The sequence below is a fragment of the Spermophilus citellus genome (assembly GCF_964194105.1).
Source record: "Spermophilus citellus genome assembly, chromosome: 4".
NCBI classification, from domain to species: Eukaryota; Metazoa; Chordata; class Mammalia; order Rodentia; family Sciuridae; genus Spermophilus; species Spermophilus citellus.
In genome coordinates this window covers 72,547,055-72,564,558 of record NC_138185.1, presented here as the reverse complement: position 1 = coordinate 72,564,558, position 17,504 = coordinate 72,547,055, and the positions used below count along the sequence as shown (strand labels likewise).

Sequence of the window (17,504 nt, the reverse complement as noted above, 5' to 3'; positions counted from 1 at the left end):
AAAAGTTCCCATGTACAGAGTATGTGTGGCATGGTAGATGTAAATACACCACCAGCCCAACCATATGTTTCTGCCTCCTCTAGAAATTTTTTTTTTTGCACTGTGCAGTGTAGGAGGATCAGGTGACCAAGGTTTTTGAGAATTTTCCCTTTTGGGACCCTGAAGATGACACACCACGATTTTGAGACAGTGACATCATTGCATTCCTCTTTGAGCTCCGCCATCCTGGCCCTGTCTTCCACCTGGGCTGCTGTGCCTGCCTTCATTCACAGGAGAAGAACAGGTATAGTGCCCATGTCATAGGAACCAGTCCCATGCTGGGGAGGAGGGGGCTGATGGAAACAGGCCTCCTTGAGAAGGGATATTTGAGCAGAATGTAAATGACTGAGGAGTGAATAGCGAAGAGATCATTATAGAAGGATTGCACTTGAAATTGGGGAGCAACTAGATCTGTAGGGAGATGCAGCTTCCTTGCCAGAGGACATAACATTTGCAAAGGTCCTGAGTTGAGAGGGAACATGGTATGCTCAATAAACTTACCGGGCAGTGTGGCTGGAGCTGGAGGTGTGGGTAAGAGAGGCAGATAGCAGACTGACCATACTGGAACTGGTTGATCATGGCAGGGAACTTTGCATTGTGCTAAGAGGACAGAAGGGCTGGGCTTATCCCATCTGGCTTCCAAGGGGGAACTCAATAGGAGGGTCAATGATAGGGTGTAGGAAGACTGAAGGTGGGGGTGTTTTATGAGGCAGGCCACAGCAGAACCTAGAAGGTGGAGAGATTATAGAAGGTGAGAACTGGGCTGGGGATGTGGCTCAAGCGGTAGCGCGCTCACCTGGCATGCGTGCGCCCCGGGTTCGATCCTCAGCACCACATACCAACAAAGATGTTGTGTCCGTGGAGAACTAAAATAAATAAATAAATATTAAAAAATCTCTCTCTCTCTCTCTCTCTCTCTCTCTCTCTCACCCCCCCCCACTCTCTCTTTAAAAAAAAGAAGTGAAATTTTCGATTAAAAAAAAAAAAGGTGAGAATTGATGACTGGGTTTAGGAATCATCAGCAAAGAGACAACATTGATGGCCCATGCCTGAGTGGTCACCCAGGGGAGAACATAGAGAAATAAGACTGTATATGATGCCTTGGCATCTGGAAGTAGAGCAGCAACTGGCAAATGAAACCTGGAAGGAGGAACATGAGTCAGGAGACCAAAAACATAATGCCTGGTTAACCAGGAGGGATGCTCAAAGTGGGACTGAGAGAGCCACAATCCACAGAGAAGGTGGGGGAAGAAGAATGACTATGTGCCTTCACTAGATGTTAGGATGGTGGTTCTCTAGTGATGGGGACCAAGTTTGACTGGAGAAAGAGGAGGCCTGGAGGATAGGCAGTTCTTTGGTGGCATTTTGCTCCTCAAGGTGGGGCAGGATTGCTGTGCCACAATTACAGACTTGCTTGAGCAGTGGAAAATTCCACATCTTTTTCTAAGGTTGATTTGAACTTGATGCAGGGTGGTATTGTCATAGGATGTACTCAAGTTTCTAGGCGGCACCAGGTGCCCCTCCTTGCCAACTGTGGCAGTACCTCATCTGCATAGAAAAGTCAAGGCAAAGATCCTGACCCTCGCACTCCTTTCAAAGTTGCACCCCTTGCCAGACTCTGCTGGGCCTGCCCACAAGCACGTGGAGTCAAGGGGATTGATGACTGATCCAGAACTTCTGGGTTCCCTGCTGGCACTGGGCAAGGCAGCTTCTGAAGGGTGTGTGCACTGTGTCAGGTTCAAGTACTCTCTTCTCTCTCAGGTGAGGCTCTCAGGTGTGAGCTTCCTTGCCAGTGAGAGAAAAAGTTCTGTGTCAGGTGCAGGGAGTGTGTTTTGTGTGGCATGTATGTACATGTCATGCATGTGGTGTGTGTGTGTGTGTGTGTGTGTGTGTGTGTGTTTGTGTAGCGTGTATAGTTTATGTGTATGAAGCCCTGAGAAGAGATGTGTGGTGAGGCTCACAGCTCAGCACAGCTGTGCCCTCTGCTGACCACTTCCCTGAGGTGTGGGTGGGCCTGCCTGCTGGCAGAACCTTAGTGAGGCAGCAAGAGGTGGGGAGGGAAGAGGCCCTCAATCTCAGGCTGCCCCTTCTTTCAACAGTTGTGGACAGGGAGTATTACAAGGCAGAAGAGGCCAGGCTACATGGCTCACCACTTCACAAATAAATATTCAGAGTCAAATTGGTAGGAAAATAGGTTTTATTCAAAGCCAGCTTTGAAGGAAGATAGAAGAAACTGTTTAAAAATTTTTATGTTGGAAGGCTTTGGGGAGAGGGAAAAGCAGGAAATATACATGTGCTGACTAAGTTAGCCTGTGCTAGACGGCCCGGGACGACCCTTCAGCATGAACAAGTTGCTCTCAGTTTCATAGGGGCCCACTTCCTGGCACTTCAGGAGCGGTCAGGAGGCCTAAAACAGCTGCTCTCCCTGCACACAGTGCCCCACCATTGCATTTTGTGCACTGCTATGAGATAGAACTAGAAAATCAGAATCACAGAAGTGTTTTAATTCCTCATAGTAAGAAAATGGCAAAGTTTTGTTAGCATCTCTGTGTGTGCACCTTTTTTTGGTGTGTGTGGGGGTACTGGGGATCTAACCACTAAGCAACATCCTTAGCCCTTTTTATGTTTTTTTTGTTTTTGTGACAGGGTCTCACTAAGTTGCTGAGGGTCTTGCTAAGTGGCTGAGGTTGGCCTCAAACTTGCCATACTACTGCCTCAGCCTCCCTGATATATCTGGACATTTTAATGTATTTTTATTGATATTGAAGAGTTGTCTTCCAGGAGGGCCATCCTCGTGTACCCAGCTGCAGAATGTGACAGCCACCAGTGGGGTCTGAGGCATGATTTCCTTGCTATGCAGTGTAGTGGCCAGATTTCCCCTTTTCTTTGTTTCAGAGTGAAATTCAGAGACCCTGGAGCAAATTGACACTATACTTACAGGACAACTGTTCCCCTGAATGGTTCAGCTTCTCTGTTCCATTTGACACCAGGCCCTGCCTTTGAGACTGCCACCTCTGACCTGGCCAGGGACCTTCTCAGGGTGCAATCCCAGGAGCTTTGCTTGCTTGCACTTGAGTCACAGAAAAAAAAAAAAAAAAAAAAAGAACTACAGATTTGGGAAACAGGTGATCACTTTCCCAGGGAAAGTGTGTATCCCACTTAGATGGATATGGACACTGACAACAGAGGAGAGAGGCCTCTCCTGATTTTACTTTTGTTTACATTTATTACGGGTAGCTCCTAAAAATCAACCTTAGAGAAAACATGTAACCTTTAATATAAATTTTAGCCTCATAGATTGCACCTTCCCTTTGGTTTTTCAGTATCTAGAACACTGTTTTAGTTATCAACAGGACTTTTGATGAAATGAGACATCTATTCTGTTAGAAATGCCAGGATGCTGTAAGGAATCAAACATGCATTTGGAAGTAGCTCAGCAAGGCAAACTCTGATTCTGCAGAAGGGTGTTCTACCAAATTGGCTAGCAAGTACGTTTGGGAAACAGTCTACCTGTTTTTATCCCTAATCCAGCACTGCCCCTTGCTCTGATAGGAGGAGCTCAGGTTACAATCTACGTAACTGGCTAATTTAAAACCAGGGACAGCAGAGGGAAGGGCTATGGTTAAAATGGCTACAATTGGATCTTACATCCCAAATAAGACTAAATACTACATTCTCAAAATGGACCACCAGACTTTCTATTTCTCACAATTCCTTAAATAAACTAAAAAGGAAGCAGAGGAGCAGATTTTCTTGACATCATAAAGAATCTCTATCTTTCATCAGCATCTTATTTCAGTTAAATTCAAGGACCAAGCAAGACCACCTGCCATTGTCTTCACATCCCAAGGTCACTAATCCTTGCCATAATTGCAATTTTAATTATTGTTGCTTGAGTATTTATTTTTTCCAAATATGTGCTCTTCACACATATTATCCTTAATTTTTAAGCTGTCCCTGCAGGGTACAGATTATGAACATTTTGTAGGGTACAGATTATAACACTTTGCCCTAGAGTGGTCCAGTCACTCAAATACATTAAAATGTTTGAGTTGTGATTTGAAACTAGGAATGCTTGACTGAAAAGTCCTTGGGTGTTTCTCTTAGCCCATTATAATTCATTTACTACTGAATGTCATTCTGGACACTATGGCCAACAAAATAAGATTTGAAAAATAAATTGAGGGGCTGGAGTTGTGGCTTAGCGCTAGAGCGCTTGGCTAGCATGTGTGAGGCCCTAGGTTTGATCGTAAGCACCACATAAAAATAAAATAAAGATATTGTGTCCAACTACAACTAAAAAATAAATATTAATTTTTTTTAAAAAGAAAAAGAAATTGAGCCTTCAACTATTAAAAAGGAGAAAATATTAATAAAGTATTAATGTTGTCATCAATAGGATTTGGAAGCACAAAATTTAGAAGATTTAGTGAAAAAAAATTATCAGAACAAATAAGGGAATCTGGTAAAATGGCAGGAAACATGATAATGACCCCAAATTCTCTTTACCAGACATGTAAATTTCAAAAGGACAATACCTAGAACATTGAGGGAGAGGAGGGCAACACCTATGTTAGTTGCTGGTCAAATCAATTACTTCAAGCCTCATAGACTACTAACCAGTTAGAAAATAAGATGGGAAAAGATCATGTTTACTTTAGTAGCAATGATCATAACACACAGCACATATAATATCGCATATAATGACACAAAATACATAGAAACAAACCAAATGGGGAACTCCAGAAACCTATATGATGAAAGTCAAAAACTTTACTGAGCTGAAAAGGGAATCTTCAGTTAGTTATAGGCATATGTCAATTAGTGGTTAAAAATTCACAATGTTGTAAAAAGGTCAGTGTTCCCTCAATGAATTCCCAGCTCTCGAAAGAGACTTAATTGCAAGGGTGTTAAATTTAATATCTTCATCAAGTTAAGTCAAAATTTAAATGGAAGAATATATTAAAAAGGAGAGCAAAGATTTCTGAGAGTAGGGAGTAGTGAAACTTCATCCCTAAGTGTGTTATGAAGTACAGTAGAGGAGCAAGGATGCATAACTAGGTAATTGAGAAGGAAATAGATATGCTAGAGACAGACACTTTCATGTGTAAATAAAATACAGCATAGAGGGAGCATCAACAAAATTTATGGGAAAAAGGCAGGATTTCTGAATAAATGGGGTTAGGTCAATTGATCTTGTCTTCTTAATTCTACTTCTTAAAGCTTTCTATAGTATTAAAAAGAATCTTTCAACTTGAAAGACAGCAACAGATTGGAAAAAGTATTGTGAAATATTTTCAGGAAATAGGACAAAGTTCCAATTTATTATAAGAGATTGTACAAAGATAAGAAAGATGTTCCAAATCTTAGTAGAGGAATGAGCACAAGATATACAAGTGCAGTTTACAAAAGAAGCAATCAAATTAGAAAGAAATGTTACTCAAGAAATGCCTTACAAGGATATTGGAGGTATGAGCCACCACTTTCAGATATCGGTTGTTTAGCCCCCTTGGCTGGGGTTAGATATGAGCCTCTCCTTTTCAAATCATGTCAGTACATTTGTATATTAAGCTCACTTGCTCTCCTTCTCGTATCCCATTGGCTTTATGGCAAATGCCTATCACATGTGAAGACAGTTCTCTCCGAGCACATTATACTCCATGTAAGTAAGTGTAAAATTTCTTCATGGTAGAAACTCCACGTGTCCAGCTGTCAACTTACACATGGAACCTTGCATCAAGCTTGGAGAATACTGGGATGTGCACAGTGCATGAGTCAAAGGCAGGCTGGTGTGGGGCTACTTTCAGGAAGCTGGCTCTTTGGCTGGGCAGATGAGACTTACCACTTACCCACAGGGAGCAGCCAGAGAGCAGAATGAGGTCTAATGTGCCTGCAAGTCACCTAATCTCTCTGTGCTTTGTGTCCCCCTCTATCTAAGAAAGGATTGGATCTTCAGTATTCCCCATCCTTTGCCCTTCAAGTCAGCACTTTGGGGAATTTCACTTTCTGCAACTTGCATTGTTATAGGGCAGGGACCTTCTGGAAAACTGAAGCAGCATGAAGGCCCCCTATGTCTCTGATTCTTGGGAACAGGTCAGAAAGATCTCAGACATGTTGCTCAGGGTAGCAGGCTGAGTTCATTAGAAGGAATGGGAAAGGGAAAAAAGGGACACTGTCAAGGGAGAGTAAGTCCTCTCAGAGGGGAGAGGGGGGTGTGCCTCTCCTGCTCTCCAGCGTTTTGAGGATCCCAGGGAGGTTTCCAGAGTCCTGCTGAGGTTCTCCTCTTGACTTTTGACTAACGATGACGTCAGACTTTCAAATCCCCACTGCCATGACAACTGAAGGTCATTTTGGCCCACGCTGACCAGTTCTAAATAGAACCTCTTCTTATAGGAGGTTAGGGGGAATTATCCTTATCTCTTTGAGTTCTGGGATCTGGTCTGCATAAGGGTCACCACTGCCCCCCACCCCCACAGGGTAACTTGTGTTGTTCTTGACTGAGTTTTGTGCCTGCATTTCTTCTGCAGACAACAGGTCATTTGCTTAGGAATGTAACATATCTTGTCGACTTAAGCCAGACAGGGCTGCAGGTAAATTGCTTTTTAAAAGTGAAACTGTGTGGGGATCAGCACTGTAGTTCCCATTGATAGAATTATCCCATTAACCTCATTTTCCCTCCACTCATGTCTGTCCATCCCCTATTAGTATTACAAAAGCAATTGGCATTTTTTGTTTTCCCAAAATAAAAACAAGTGTATGTCCTTTTTGTCAAACTACATATTGCCTGCCAGCCCTGAGCTGGAGGGCAATTGGGACAGAGGAGTCAATGGCTAAGATCAATTCCAATCTAGAATTTCCTTAACTCAAAGGTGGGGTAGCTGGCTTTAACATACTGAAACTAATATCGTGTGAAACATTAACTTGGCAGGTACAAAATTTTTAAAGTTTCCACAAATACAGACATTGATGATATGCTGGATCAAACAGAGTTACATGCAATTCTTTACATAGAATTTCTCAGTGTGTTTTTAATGGACATTGGTATATCCAGAAAAGGAGTAAATGCACAGCTTTTTGCTAACTCACTGATTTTTTTTTTTCCTGGAGAATCTTATGTCTGCTCTTCTGTGGAAATTAGGAAGTGGTGACTTTCACTTTCACCTGCTTTTTCTAGTAGCAGTGGGTCTTAATGGACACAGCATGTTTTAACATCCACTTCAGAAGAAAAACAATTTTATATACATATAAATTTCTCATCAGAAGCAGGCAGATGGTAAGGTTGTTAGGTCATCATTGTCACAAACTGTCCACTGTCACAAACCCAGTGCAGTCATTTTCTAAAGGGGAAAGACTTTTACAAAGGGATTTTTCCTTGAGTTCTTTTCAATGCATACACTCGTTAAAATCAAAACAAGATTGTAATTGTTCTCAAAGTTTTGTGAACATAGCAGAGTGGCTGAATTAATATTTTGTTTATTAGTATTACAAAATTCTTCTTCAACAGTTTTGTTTTGGTTTGGTTTGGTTTTTGGTACTGGGGGGTTAATCCCAGGGATGCTTAACCACTGAGCCATATCCTCAGCCCTTTTTATTTTGAGACAGGGTCTCACTAAGTTGCTTAGGGCCTTGCTCAATCACTGAGGCTGGCTTGGAACTTGTGATCCTCCCCCTGTGCTACTCGAGTCACTGGGATTACAGGTGTGCCCCACTGCACCCTGCACCTTTCACTTTTGAGTGAAAGACTAGGGGTGCGGTTCAGTGGTGAGCACTTGCCTAGGTTTGATCCCAGGACTGGAGAAAAAAAAAAGAAAGAAAAAAGAGATTTGAGTGTTTGAGTGGAATAGTTCAAGTTGACCTTCAAATGTGTTTATTAAACACAATGTCTTTGGACCTGACTGTGAGGCCACTGTCATGTGACTCCCTGTTTCTGCTGGAAGGAGACAGCAATAACTACACCAAGTGTCCACTTTCAACATACTGGACATTCCTTCTCTACTAACAGGGGCCCAAGTTCCTGCTGTTATCTTGAAATGTTTTATTGAAATATATTTTTATAGACTGTTGCTTCCCTTCTATCCCCAGTAAGAATTAAGCTAAGAAAAGTGAACACTGTGGAAGTCATTCCCATGAACAATGAACAGAATCAGACAAGCTGCTTAAAGTGTTTATCTTGTCATGGAATGATCTGAGAAAAGGGTTGCCTAAATTTAGGAATTCTCCAGAAAGTAGGAAGGAGAATCTTCAAAATCAAGAAAGCTCACCATGGTTCCAAGAAGCTTGCAGAGTGTCTGGCTTATGAGAAATGAATGTTAACCTGTACAGGACAGGTACCCTTGTCCAGTGTCCATTATTCTTATTTTTAAATATTTTTCCCACCAAGGCCTGGCTCAGGAGAGCCAGAGCACATCATCCTGGTGCCATTACTGGCTCATTGTGCAGCATGACATGATGCTTTTAATGCCCCATGCACAAAGCGGCCAGGCAGGGCTCCCACACTTGGGAGTTCTGAGTCCAGATCGAGGGTGGGGACCAGCCTTCTGCTTGAGCACAATCTCCAGGGCAAGCGTTAGAGAGCACCAGCAGTTGCTGTGGCAGGATACTGACTTTCAGGGAGTTTGCCCCATCAAGGGGGCCAGTCATTGGTACTAGCTGCAGCCCCCTCCCCTCAGACTCCATGCTGTCTGGATTCCTAGACATCATACCTCCTATCTCTAGGTGACCAGGAGACTCTTATGAAAGCAGCTAAGCTGCACCAATTCTTTATTTAAAATTTTTTGGGGGGTACTGAACCCAGTGATGCTTTACCATTGAGCTACATCTTCAGCCCTTTTAATTTTTTTACTTTGAAACAGGGTTTTGTTAAGTTATTGAGGGTCTTACTAAGTTGTTGAGGCTGGCCTTGAACTTACTATCTTCTTATCTCAACCTCCTGAGTTGTTTGGATTACAAGTGTGTGCCAGCTTCATGAAATTATTATTATTATTATTATTATTATTATTATTATTATTATTATTATTAGCTTTAATTAGTTACACATGACAGTACAGTGATCTTGATATATCAAACATTTGAATCAAATGGGGTATAATTACTCATTTTTCTGAGTGTACAGGTTGCTGAATCACATTGGTCATACAGTCACATATATACATACAGCAATAGTAGTGTCTATTTTATTCTTCTGTCCTTCCTATCCCCCCCTCCCTCCCCTCCCCTCACTTCTCTCTACCCAATCTAAGGTGATACACTTCTTTTTTTTTCCCCTCACATGGTCATACATGTATTCTGTATAATGATGAGGGTCTCCTTCCATCTTCCGTGCAACTCCCCTTCTCCCTCCCTTTCCCTCCCACCTCTCTTTCCTATCTAGAGGTAATTTTCTTCTTATGCTCTTCCTCCCTACCCCATTTTTGAGTCACCTCCCTTATATCAGAGAAGACATTCAGCATTTGTTTTTTTGGAATTGGCTAACTTCACTTAGCATAATCCGCTCTAATGCCATCCATTTCCCTGCAAATGTTATGATCTTGTTACTTTTTAGTGCTGAGTAATATTCCATTATGTATAAATGCCACATTTTTTTAATCCATTCATCCATTGAAGGACATCTAGGTTGGCTCCACAGTCTAGCTATGTGAATTGTGCTGCTATAAACATTGATGTGGCTGTGTCCCTGTAGTATGCCGTTTTTAGGTCTTTTGAGTGTAGTCTGTGAAGAGGAATAGCTGGGTCAAATGGTGATTCCATTCCCAGTTTTCCAAGGAATCTCCATACTGCTTTCCAAATTGGCTGCACCAATTTGCAGTCCCACCAGCAGTGTATGAGTGTACCTTTTTTCCCCCGCATCCTCGCCAGCACTTGTATGACTGATTCAAGTACTGTTTGAGAGTACAGCCCAGGGGGAAAAGGCAAAACCCAGACAGGGAGGAAGGACTCACTGAGTCACATAAGTTGTGATGGGTAGAGTGACTGCAGCACCCAGCTCCTGAACTGTCTTCCAGGTGGTACTGCTGGGAATTTTCAGCAGCTTTTCTTGCTTGATACTGGGTTTTCCTGGAGTTGACAAAAACCTCTTGTCTTTGTTGAATTTTAGAAATGGCTTCAGACATACCTGGATCGGTGACATTGCCTGTTGCCCCAATGGCGGCCACTGGACAGGTGAGGATGGCAGGGGCCATGCCTGCCCGTGGAGGAAAGCGGCGTTCTGGGTAAGCAGCCTCCGCATTTCCAGGAATTGGACATAATAAATGTTGAGCAATGATCTTGACCTGTTGGGAAAGTATTGTTTTTTCCCCTCCTGTAGAATAAGAACTCAGCAGCTCACATCCTGTTTAGATTTTGCAAGATTCCTAAATATGCACATGATTTGCTTCTAAGTGTTTTGGGCCTTGGCACCCAGCTGGGGACTTCTGTTTGCTTATCCTTGTGGTGGGAATGTGCTTAGTGACCCTGCTTGTGACTTCTTCAGGCAAGGAGGCTTGCTCTTCACCACCACAAGTTCCCCCCTGCCCCACAAGCTCTGAGGCCAGATTTGTTAGCTGAGTTCCAGGCCCTATGGGCTGCAAAGTATCACCCTGGAGCCCTCCATTATTTTCTCTGGCTGCCCATCTTTTGTGGGCAATGTACAGAATTCCTTTCAGAATAACTGGCTAAAGTCTGTGTCTGAAGTCTAGACAGCTTGAATCACATACTATTACTGGCTAATAAAGTTGAGAACAATAATAGTGCTATTAACTATGCCAGTTCTGAGAGAGACAGAAAGACCAGCACTTTTGAGCAGATAGGATAAAAACTGCAACTACTCACACTGAATTAGAGCAAACAACCAACCACAACTCTATAGAAAAAACATTACTGACATTTCAGACTCAGTTATCACTTAACCCCTTTCCAGCACCAAATCTATTTTATTTTCAGTGAAATATTAGACCAATAAGGTTTCTCACAAAGTCAAAGCAACTTTTACTTTTAATGCAACTTCTGGTAATACATGGGCTCCCCTGGAAAGCAACTGTACTATTACTGCAGAATATGCTTCTGATAGCCCAACACCTATGGGGTGGACCTATTTTTTAATGGTCCAACATTTTAAAAAATTTTATAATTAATTTAAAAAAAAATTTTTTTGTTTTAATTATTTACACATGACAGTGCAATAATCTTGACATACATTTGAATCAGATGGGATATAATTTAATTCTGAGAGTTTGCTTTAAACCAGTGTGATTCTTAAAGGGGACAGAGACAAGAGATAGATGTGTATTAGCATCTGGGATTGAGTGGGCCTAAGAAGAAAAAGATATTCAGCTCTATAATTTCAGAATGTAAAATAGACTATTGTGTGTGTGGTATAGTCTGAAGGTGGGGCCTGAGATTTTCATGATTGTTAAGAAGGTTTAAAGGACTAGGAACTGGAACTCAGAGTTAGGCTACCTTCACCTTGCTTTAGCATGCTCACTTTTGGTGCTGATGTAGCCAGTTTTGCATTTTCAGTTTCGTTATTTTGGCAGAGGGACTTGCAGAACTGGGATGAGAAATGTTGGTGCCCCTAGGCAAAACTCCTCAGATCAGCTCTGTCATAAATGATGTGGCTTGCCTCTGGGGCTCACTGCAAAGCAACCTTCCTATTTTAACCAGCCATTCTTGCTAACAGGGTGCTAAGCTCAGCAGAGTCTGGGTTGCTAAAAGAATGTGCATGTGTGGTATCAGTATATAGATCATATAAATTTATTTTTTTAATGGTTGACAGACCTTTATTTATTTATTTATTTTTAATTTATTTATATGCAGTGCTGAGAATCAAATGCAGTGCCTCACACATTTCAGGCAAGTGTGCTACTGCTGAGCCACAAACACAGCCCCAATTATATAGATTTTTAATTGATTTTTAAAAAACACCAGGTCTTATAAAAATTATTTTAAATGTTTATGTGCTCTAACTGCATTCTATAGAGAAAGCTTTATCCATCACCCAAGTCCTTTTTTAGAAAAGGCTAGCTCAGGACTCTGTTGAAGGAAGTAGGCTGGGTCAGGCCCAAGTCTAGGCAAAGATGCTCTGGTGCAACCCAATATTTTCAGAACTAAGAGCCCTCTCTCTGTGCTTGAGGGTGGGAGGGTGTCTTTGAGCCTCCCTCTGCTGGGACTTTCTGCCAGCTCCTTCAGTAACTGGGCTGAAATAAGCCAAGGCTGTGTTCCTCCTGGGCCTCCACGTTCCTGACCTGAGTCCAGCATCCATACCCTGATTTCTGGTTGTTCCCTGAGCTAATGATTTGACCAGGGACTCAGTCCCATTTTTAAAGAATTCCTCAGAGCTGTCCCTTTTCCTTCTGGGTCTCTCTCTCATTCTCTCTTAGGTGCATGTGTACACACACACACACACACCATCAAGAAAAGAATCAAGAGTCTGCAGAGGATGGGAGCACCCGCTGATACCACATCCAGTGGCAAGGAGGGGGAACAGCCTCTTAAAGGCAACTTAACCTTCCCCTAGAGCCTGTCCAATGTTGTCCTCATTTTTAGGGTCCTTCTTCCTCCCCATCGGATTGAAAGAGCAAGCAAACGAAGATTCATTCCATTTGCTAAGCCTCCATGATTTAGTGATTTATCCTGTGTTTTAGCAAAGGAACCTCTGTTTTTATAGAGCTGTTTCCATAGTAATTCTTGCATCTGACATTTTTATACATGTTTTGTTGAAATTCTGTAATTGAAGCCACCATGGCTCTGGAAGCTTTGATAACAGTCCCTTCAACCAAACCCACTTATTAGCTCAGTGCAAAGGAGATCCAGGTAGAAGCCACATTCATCAAAAAGCAGATGACGCCACAGCGGGGCTCTGCTCTAAGGTCCACATTTATTGCTACTCTCCCTATTACTGGCGTCTTCCTCTCCCTAAGATTGTGGAACACACTTGGAGAGGTACAGGGAGAGAGGGAGAAGAAGAAAGAGAAATGGAGGTGATGGGAGAGATCCTTATGAGATCTCCCACTCTGACCAGATTACTCTGGTTGAAAGAAATGTCCCAAATTTCCAGGAGAATCACCCAGCCCACTATATCTCATTCTTGCAGCCAAGTGGAACTGATGATTTGAAGGTTATGGACCTTCCTGGCTGCATGGCTAGGCCAGCACTGTGGGTCCTTCCTGGATGAACTTTCTTCTGCTTCCCTGACAGCCCTGCATAGGAAGTGTCCCAGCAGGCTTGATGCTGTCCTGGAAGTTGGGACACAAGGTGAAGTTTCAGAAATTTCAGATTCCTTCTAGTGTGGTTGCACATTAGTGGGAGAGATGAGCTGAAACTGGTTACCTGAAATGAATTTCTTCAGTGACCTCCCTGATCTCAGAGAGGATGGCCAGGAGCAGGGACTTTAGCAGAGCAGAGGCAGTGTTTCTAATATTAGGGGGAGCAGCCATGATTGGGTAAGGGTCTGTGCCTATGCCCAGGCTAGACATTGATGGGGATGGAGTGTGGAAGTTGAGGGCAGAGAATATCAGTCCTGTCTCTCTGTGTTGGAATCCAGTGTTAGGCTTCTAAAATATCAACACTGAAGGAAAATTATTCATATTGCATCCAGCCAATACACCAAGGTCTCCTGAATAACCCCATGAGCTATGAAAATGTGTTCAAATTAAAGGCATGTTTACATAGGCAGTTGTGTCACTTGGTTAGCACTTATAAACCAGCATTGCTGTTGTAGAGTGCTTTCTAGCACCTGTCTGTAGCAGGATCTTTGGGCTGGCCCAGGATGCTCCTTTGCTACTGCTGTTGAAGCACTCCTGTTGACATGACCTTTTATCTTTCTCATTAGAACATAAGTGAATTCTATTTGATGACTCATATTGGATGATGCATTATTATTACACAACCCCAGTTAAGGAGGGAGATTCACATCACTCCCTCCTAATTAATGGCATATTCAGAAGTGATATCCTGGCTTGTTATGGAGATAAAAATTTAGGCTCCTTGACAGGGAAGTGAAGTCAGGTACATTTTCAGCTCACCTTTTGAATACTCATATCATCCACTCATTGTGTTGAACTCTTTAAAGTGAATACAATAGGGCTTAAAAGTCATATTTTGATTTTTCTCTTTTATTATCCAGATGCTTCAGTATAATAGAGAGGCATAAAAGACATAAAACAAAGGATGATTTACTTAGGCTTTTTATAGCAGAAGAAATAAGTGTAGTTTATTGTAGTTATATTTAAAGTAGAGAATTGGAAGTGGTGACAGAAGATACCAGCAAGTGTTGCTCTGAGAGACCCTTTGTGTCCTTAGGATGGTTGCAATTTTTTGTCTGTGTTGCCGATAAGCAGGTAATACTGTTTCAGATAGGGTGAATTTTCCTGAGAATTTGAATGATCATATGGGTCTGAATTTATCTCTGTGTTGGATCTCGGTCTTTACACTTTTCTAAATTCCTAAATCTGATTGCTGCACACTGTGATTGCATACATGCACAGGTAGGAGGCACAGTTTCTTGGTTTCTAATTTTTCGTAGGCAAATCCTGGTTCCCAAGTTCCCAGTGGACTTCAGAAAACTCCAGGGCCCAGATCAGGGCCATTCCATTTTGTTTTCCTTGTTCTTTTTCTTTCTTTTCTGTGTTTTTCTTGTGTTTTTTTTTTTAATTTGGTACTGGGTTTGAACCCAGGGATTATTTTCTACTCAGCTCCATTCCCAGCTCTTTTTAATATTTATTTTGAGACAGGGTCTCCTTATGTGCCCAGTCTGGTCTTGAACTTGCAGTCTTCCTTACTCAGCCCCCTGAGTCACTGGGGTTACAAGTATGCACCACTGTGCCCTCCTAGGTCCATCTCTTTCTCTCTTATCCCCTCTGCTTGATTGAGCCCCAGCCAGCTTGGCCAAGCTGGGACCCACACAGTTCACTTGCCATGTCTGCTTCCTGGAAGATCAAGAAAAGAATAGGACTGTCTTTGCTAAAATGAGGTGACCGGTCATCCTCATTGTCCCAGAACTCTTTCAGTTTTATCACTAAAGTCTGAATCCCATGAATTCCTGGAAAATCAAAACATTTGATCACTTTAAATATCCCAAAGATCTGTAGCCTGAGGAGGGAGGACTGCCAAATACATTGCATTATGCAGAGCCTGAAGATCACATTCATATCAACTTAAGCCAAAAGGAATTTTAAAGATAACTTGAGGTTTTATTAAATACTTGCATGAGTTCTTTAGAATTTTGAAAGTGCTACTTTCCACCACCCACCCACCCCATCCCCTGCTCCTGCCCCGAGCCCCTTAATGCTGATGTTTTTGATGTGGGCAGCAAAATTGCTCTTCCCCATTATGAACACTGGGTGGCAGTGTGGCCCTGTGGCTCAGTAAAATGTCCTGTAGATTTGGTTTCAGTATTCTTGGTGGTTGTCTCCCAGATTTAATCTTCTGAAAGGTGAGATGATGGCTTACCAGTTATGAAGAATATTGATGGCTTTGCTTCATTTAGAAATTCATGCATTCAGTTCTCCTTTGTCTACAACCTAGACAACTGAAGCCAATGCCTAGCACCTGGCTTCCCAAACTGCTTTGTAGGGAGTGTGTGTGTCTGGCCCCCTGGTGGTGTGTATGTGGTCTTTTACCTGTACTATTTTGTATCACTTTTCTTGTTCACCTCCTTCTCTTTTTGCAGTGGTTTTTTTTTTTTTTTTTTCCGTTATTACTGTCATTTTTACAATTATCTAACTCCTTTTGTTCTTTTCTTCTTAGCAGTTAGGATAGCTCTTGGGTCTGAGACAGGGATTCCAAATTGGCAGAGGATCAAATCAGTTGCTTCTGAACAAAATGATGCCCAGATTAGAACTCTGACTGCCCTGGGCATTAAAAAAAATTTTTTTTTATAGCACAGAGAGTACGATTTGTCTCATGGCGGGGGGTGGGGGGGGGCTCTCCTGGGGTGTGCTTGTGCAAGGATGGCTCTTTCTCTGCAACTTGGCCTGACTGTCCTGTGCTATCCCCAAGTCACCCATTGGCTACTCTGGGCTTTTAGACTCAGGGAGGTATGGTCATGCTTCTGTGGGGCCAGCAGCTCTGGCATCTGTAGTTGTGGTCTTTTAGCACACACCTCAATCTTACAATGAGCTGTTCTGACAAGGAATTTTCCAGTCCTGGCTGCCAGATAGGATGGCCTCCCTTTGCTTGGATTCCAGCAAAACAGTGCCCCATCAATCAGGCCTACTAAGAACAGGAGGGGAACATGTTTTACCCAGGTGTCTCAAAGGGGCATTTGGGGTATTAGTCAAGCAAGTATCCATCAAGACTTTGTTTTATGTATGTTGTGAGGCCCAGTAAAGAGGGAATCCCAGTAATTATGTGGTGAGTTACAATAAGCAGACAGCCAGTTTGAGTTAATTCAGGCCTCACATGACCATTTTCCCCTCAACAGCCATTTGTTAGACTTTGGACTTAACAGGACAATGGCCTTGATTGAGCTTTCCACCAAGTCTTACCATGTCTCAAGACCTACCAGGTTTCAAGCAGCACAATTACTATTTGTCTCCTTTTCTGTTAATCCTTTTATCACCCTTAAAACTTTCTATTTTCAAAACCCCTTGAGCTTTTTCAGTCTGTTAACATACCATAAAATAAACAAGTAAAAAAAAAGGAAGTGACAAAGTGGAATGAAAGACATGGAGGAGAGGAGGTTTCCCCAAAGGGAGATAAGGAATGTCTCCCTTTCCAACACCAGCCTAGTCAACCCTTTGGTGGCCTGTTAGGGGTTCCACAGGGGCAAGTTGATACTTGAGCACCCAAGACCTTTCATTTTGCTTCTTCCTATCTTGAAGCTCTTTGATGACTGTGTAGAGATATTGCTTTTAGCCTTACAAAAGATTGGGAGCATTGGAGAGCAGTCTGAAGGAAAAAAGTGCCACTCATTCCCACAGCTCAGGTTACCAGTTTCAGTGCCCTGCCTATAACCAGCGTTTATTGTGACCTTGACTTTGCAGAATGGACTTCGATGATGAAGATGGTGAAGGTCCCAGTAAATTTTCAAGGTAAGTTTATTTTACTTTCTTTAAAGAAGCCATTAGCCAGCAGTCACCTTCCTGGGCACACAAGGATTTAATGTCTTTTGCCATTGAAAAGCCATTTCCCTGCACTTTGGCCTTCTTGCTTATACCTCCTTCTGTGCCAGGGTTTGGCCTAGTGGCAGCTAGCTATGAGCAGCCTTACTGTACCCCAGCCTAGATGATCAGAAGTTAAATTAGATGTTCTTAATCCCATTTGCTTTTTTAGTGGAACAATAACTAGTAACTTTAATTGACTCCTTTTTAAAAGACCTAAAGTTCATTTAGAAAAGAACTGCTATGATGAGTCTTCTTTTTCTACTACAGAAAATAAGGAGAAACATGGGTGGCTCTGTTCTAGATGCTTGTAAAACTTGGTTTGGGTTTCCTTAGAGCCATCACTCACTGGCCATGTGCTCACTGGCACATGTACTCACTGGCCTGAGT

General features: G+C 42.4%; 1 protein-coding gene across 2 annotated transcripts in view; it reads left to right on the top strand.

The window, feature by feature from the left end:
• The window catches only part of ARNT2 (aryl hydrocarbon receptor nuclear translocator 2), a 177,392-nt gene that overhangs the window by 38,214 nt on the left and 121,674 nt on the right, over positions 1–17,504 (top strand). For both annotated transcript variants that reach the window (XM_081290101.1, XM_081290100.1), the window contains exons 2-3: positions 10,133–10,247; positions 16,998–17,045. In XM_081290101.1, coding sequence (XP_081146227.1) covers positions 10,133–10,247; positions 16,998–17,045 — 163 coding nt within the window. The remainder of the gene's footprint in view (positions 1–10,132; positions 10,248–16,997; positions 17,046–17,504) is intronic.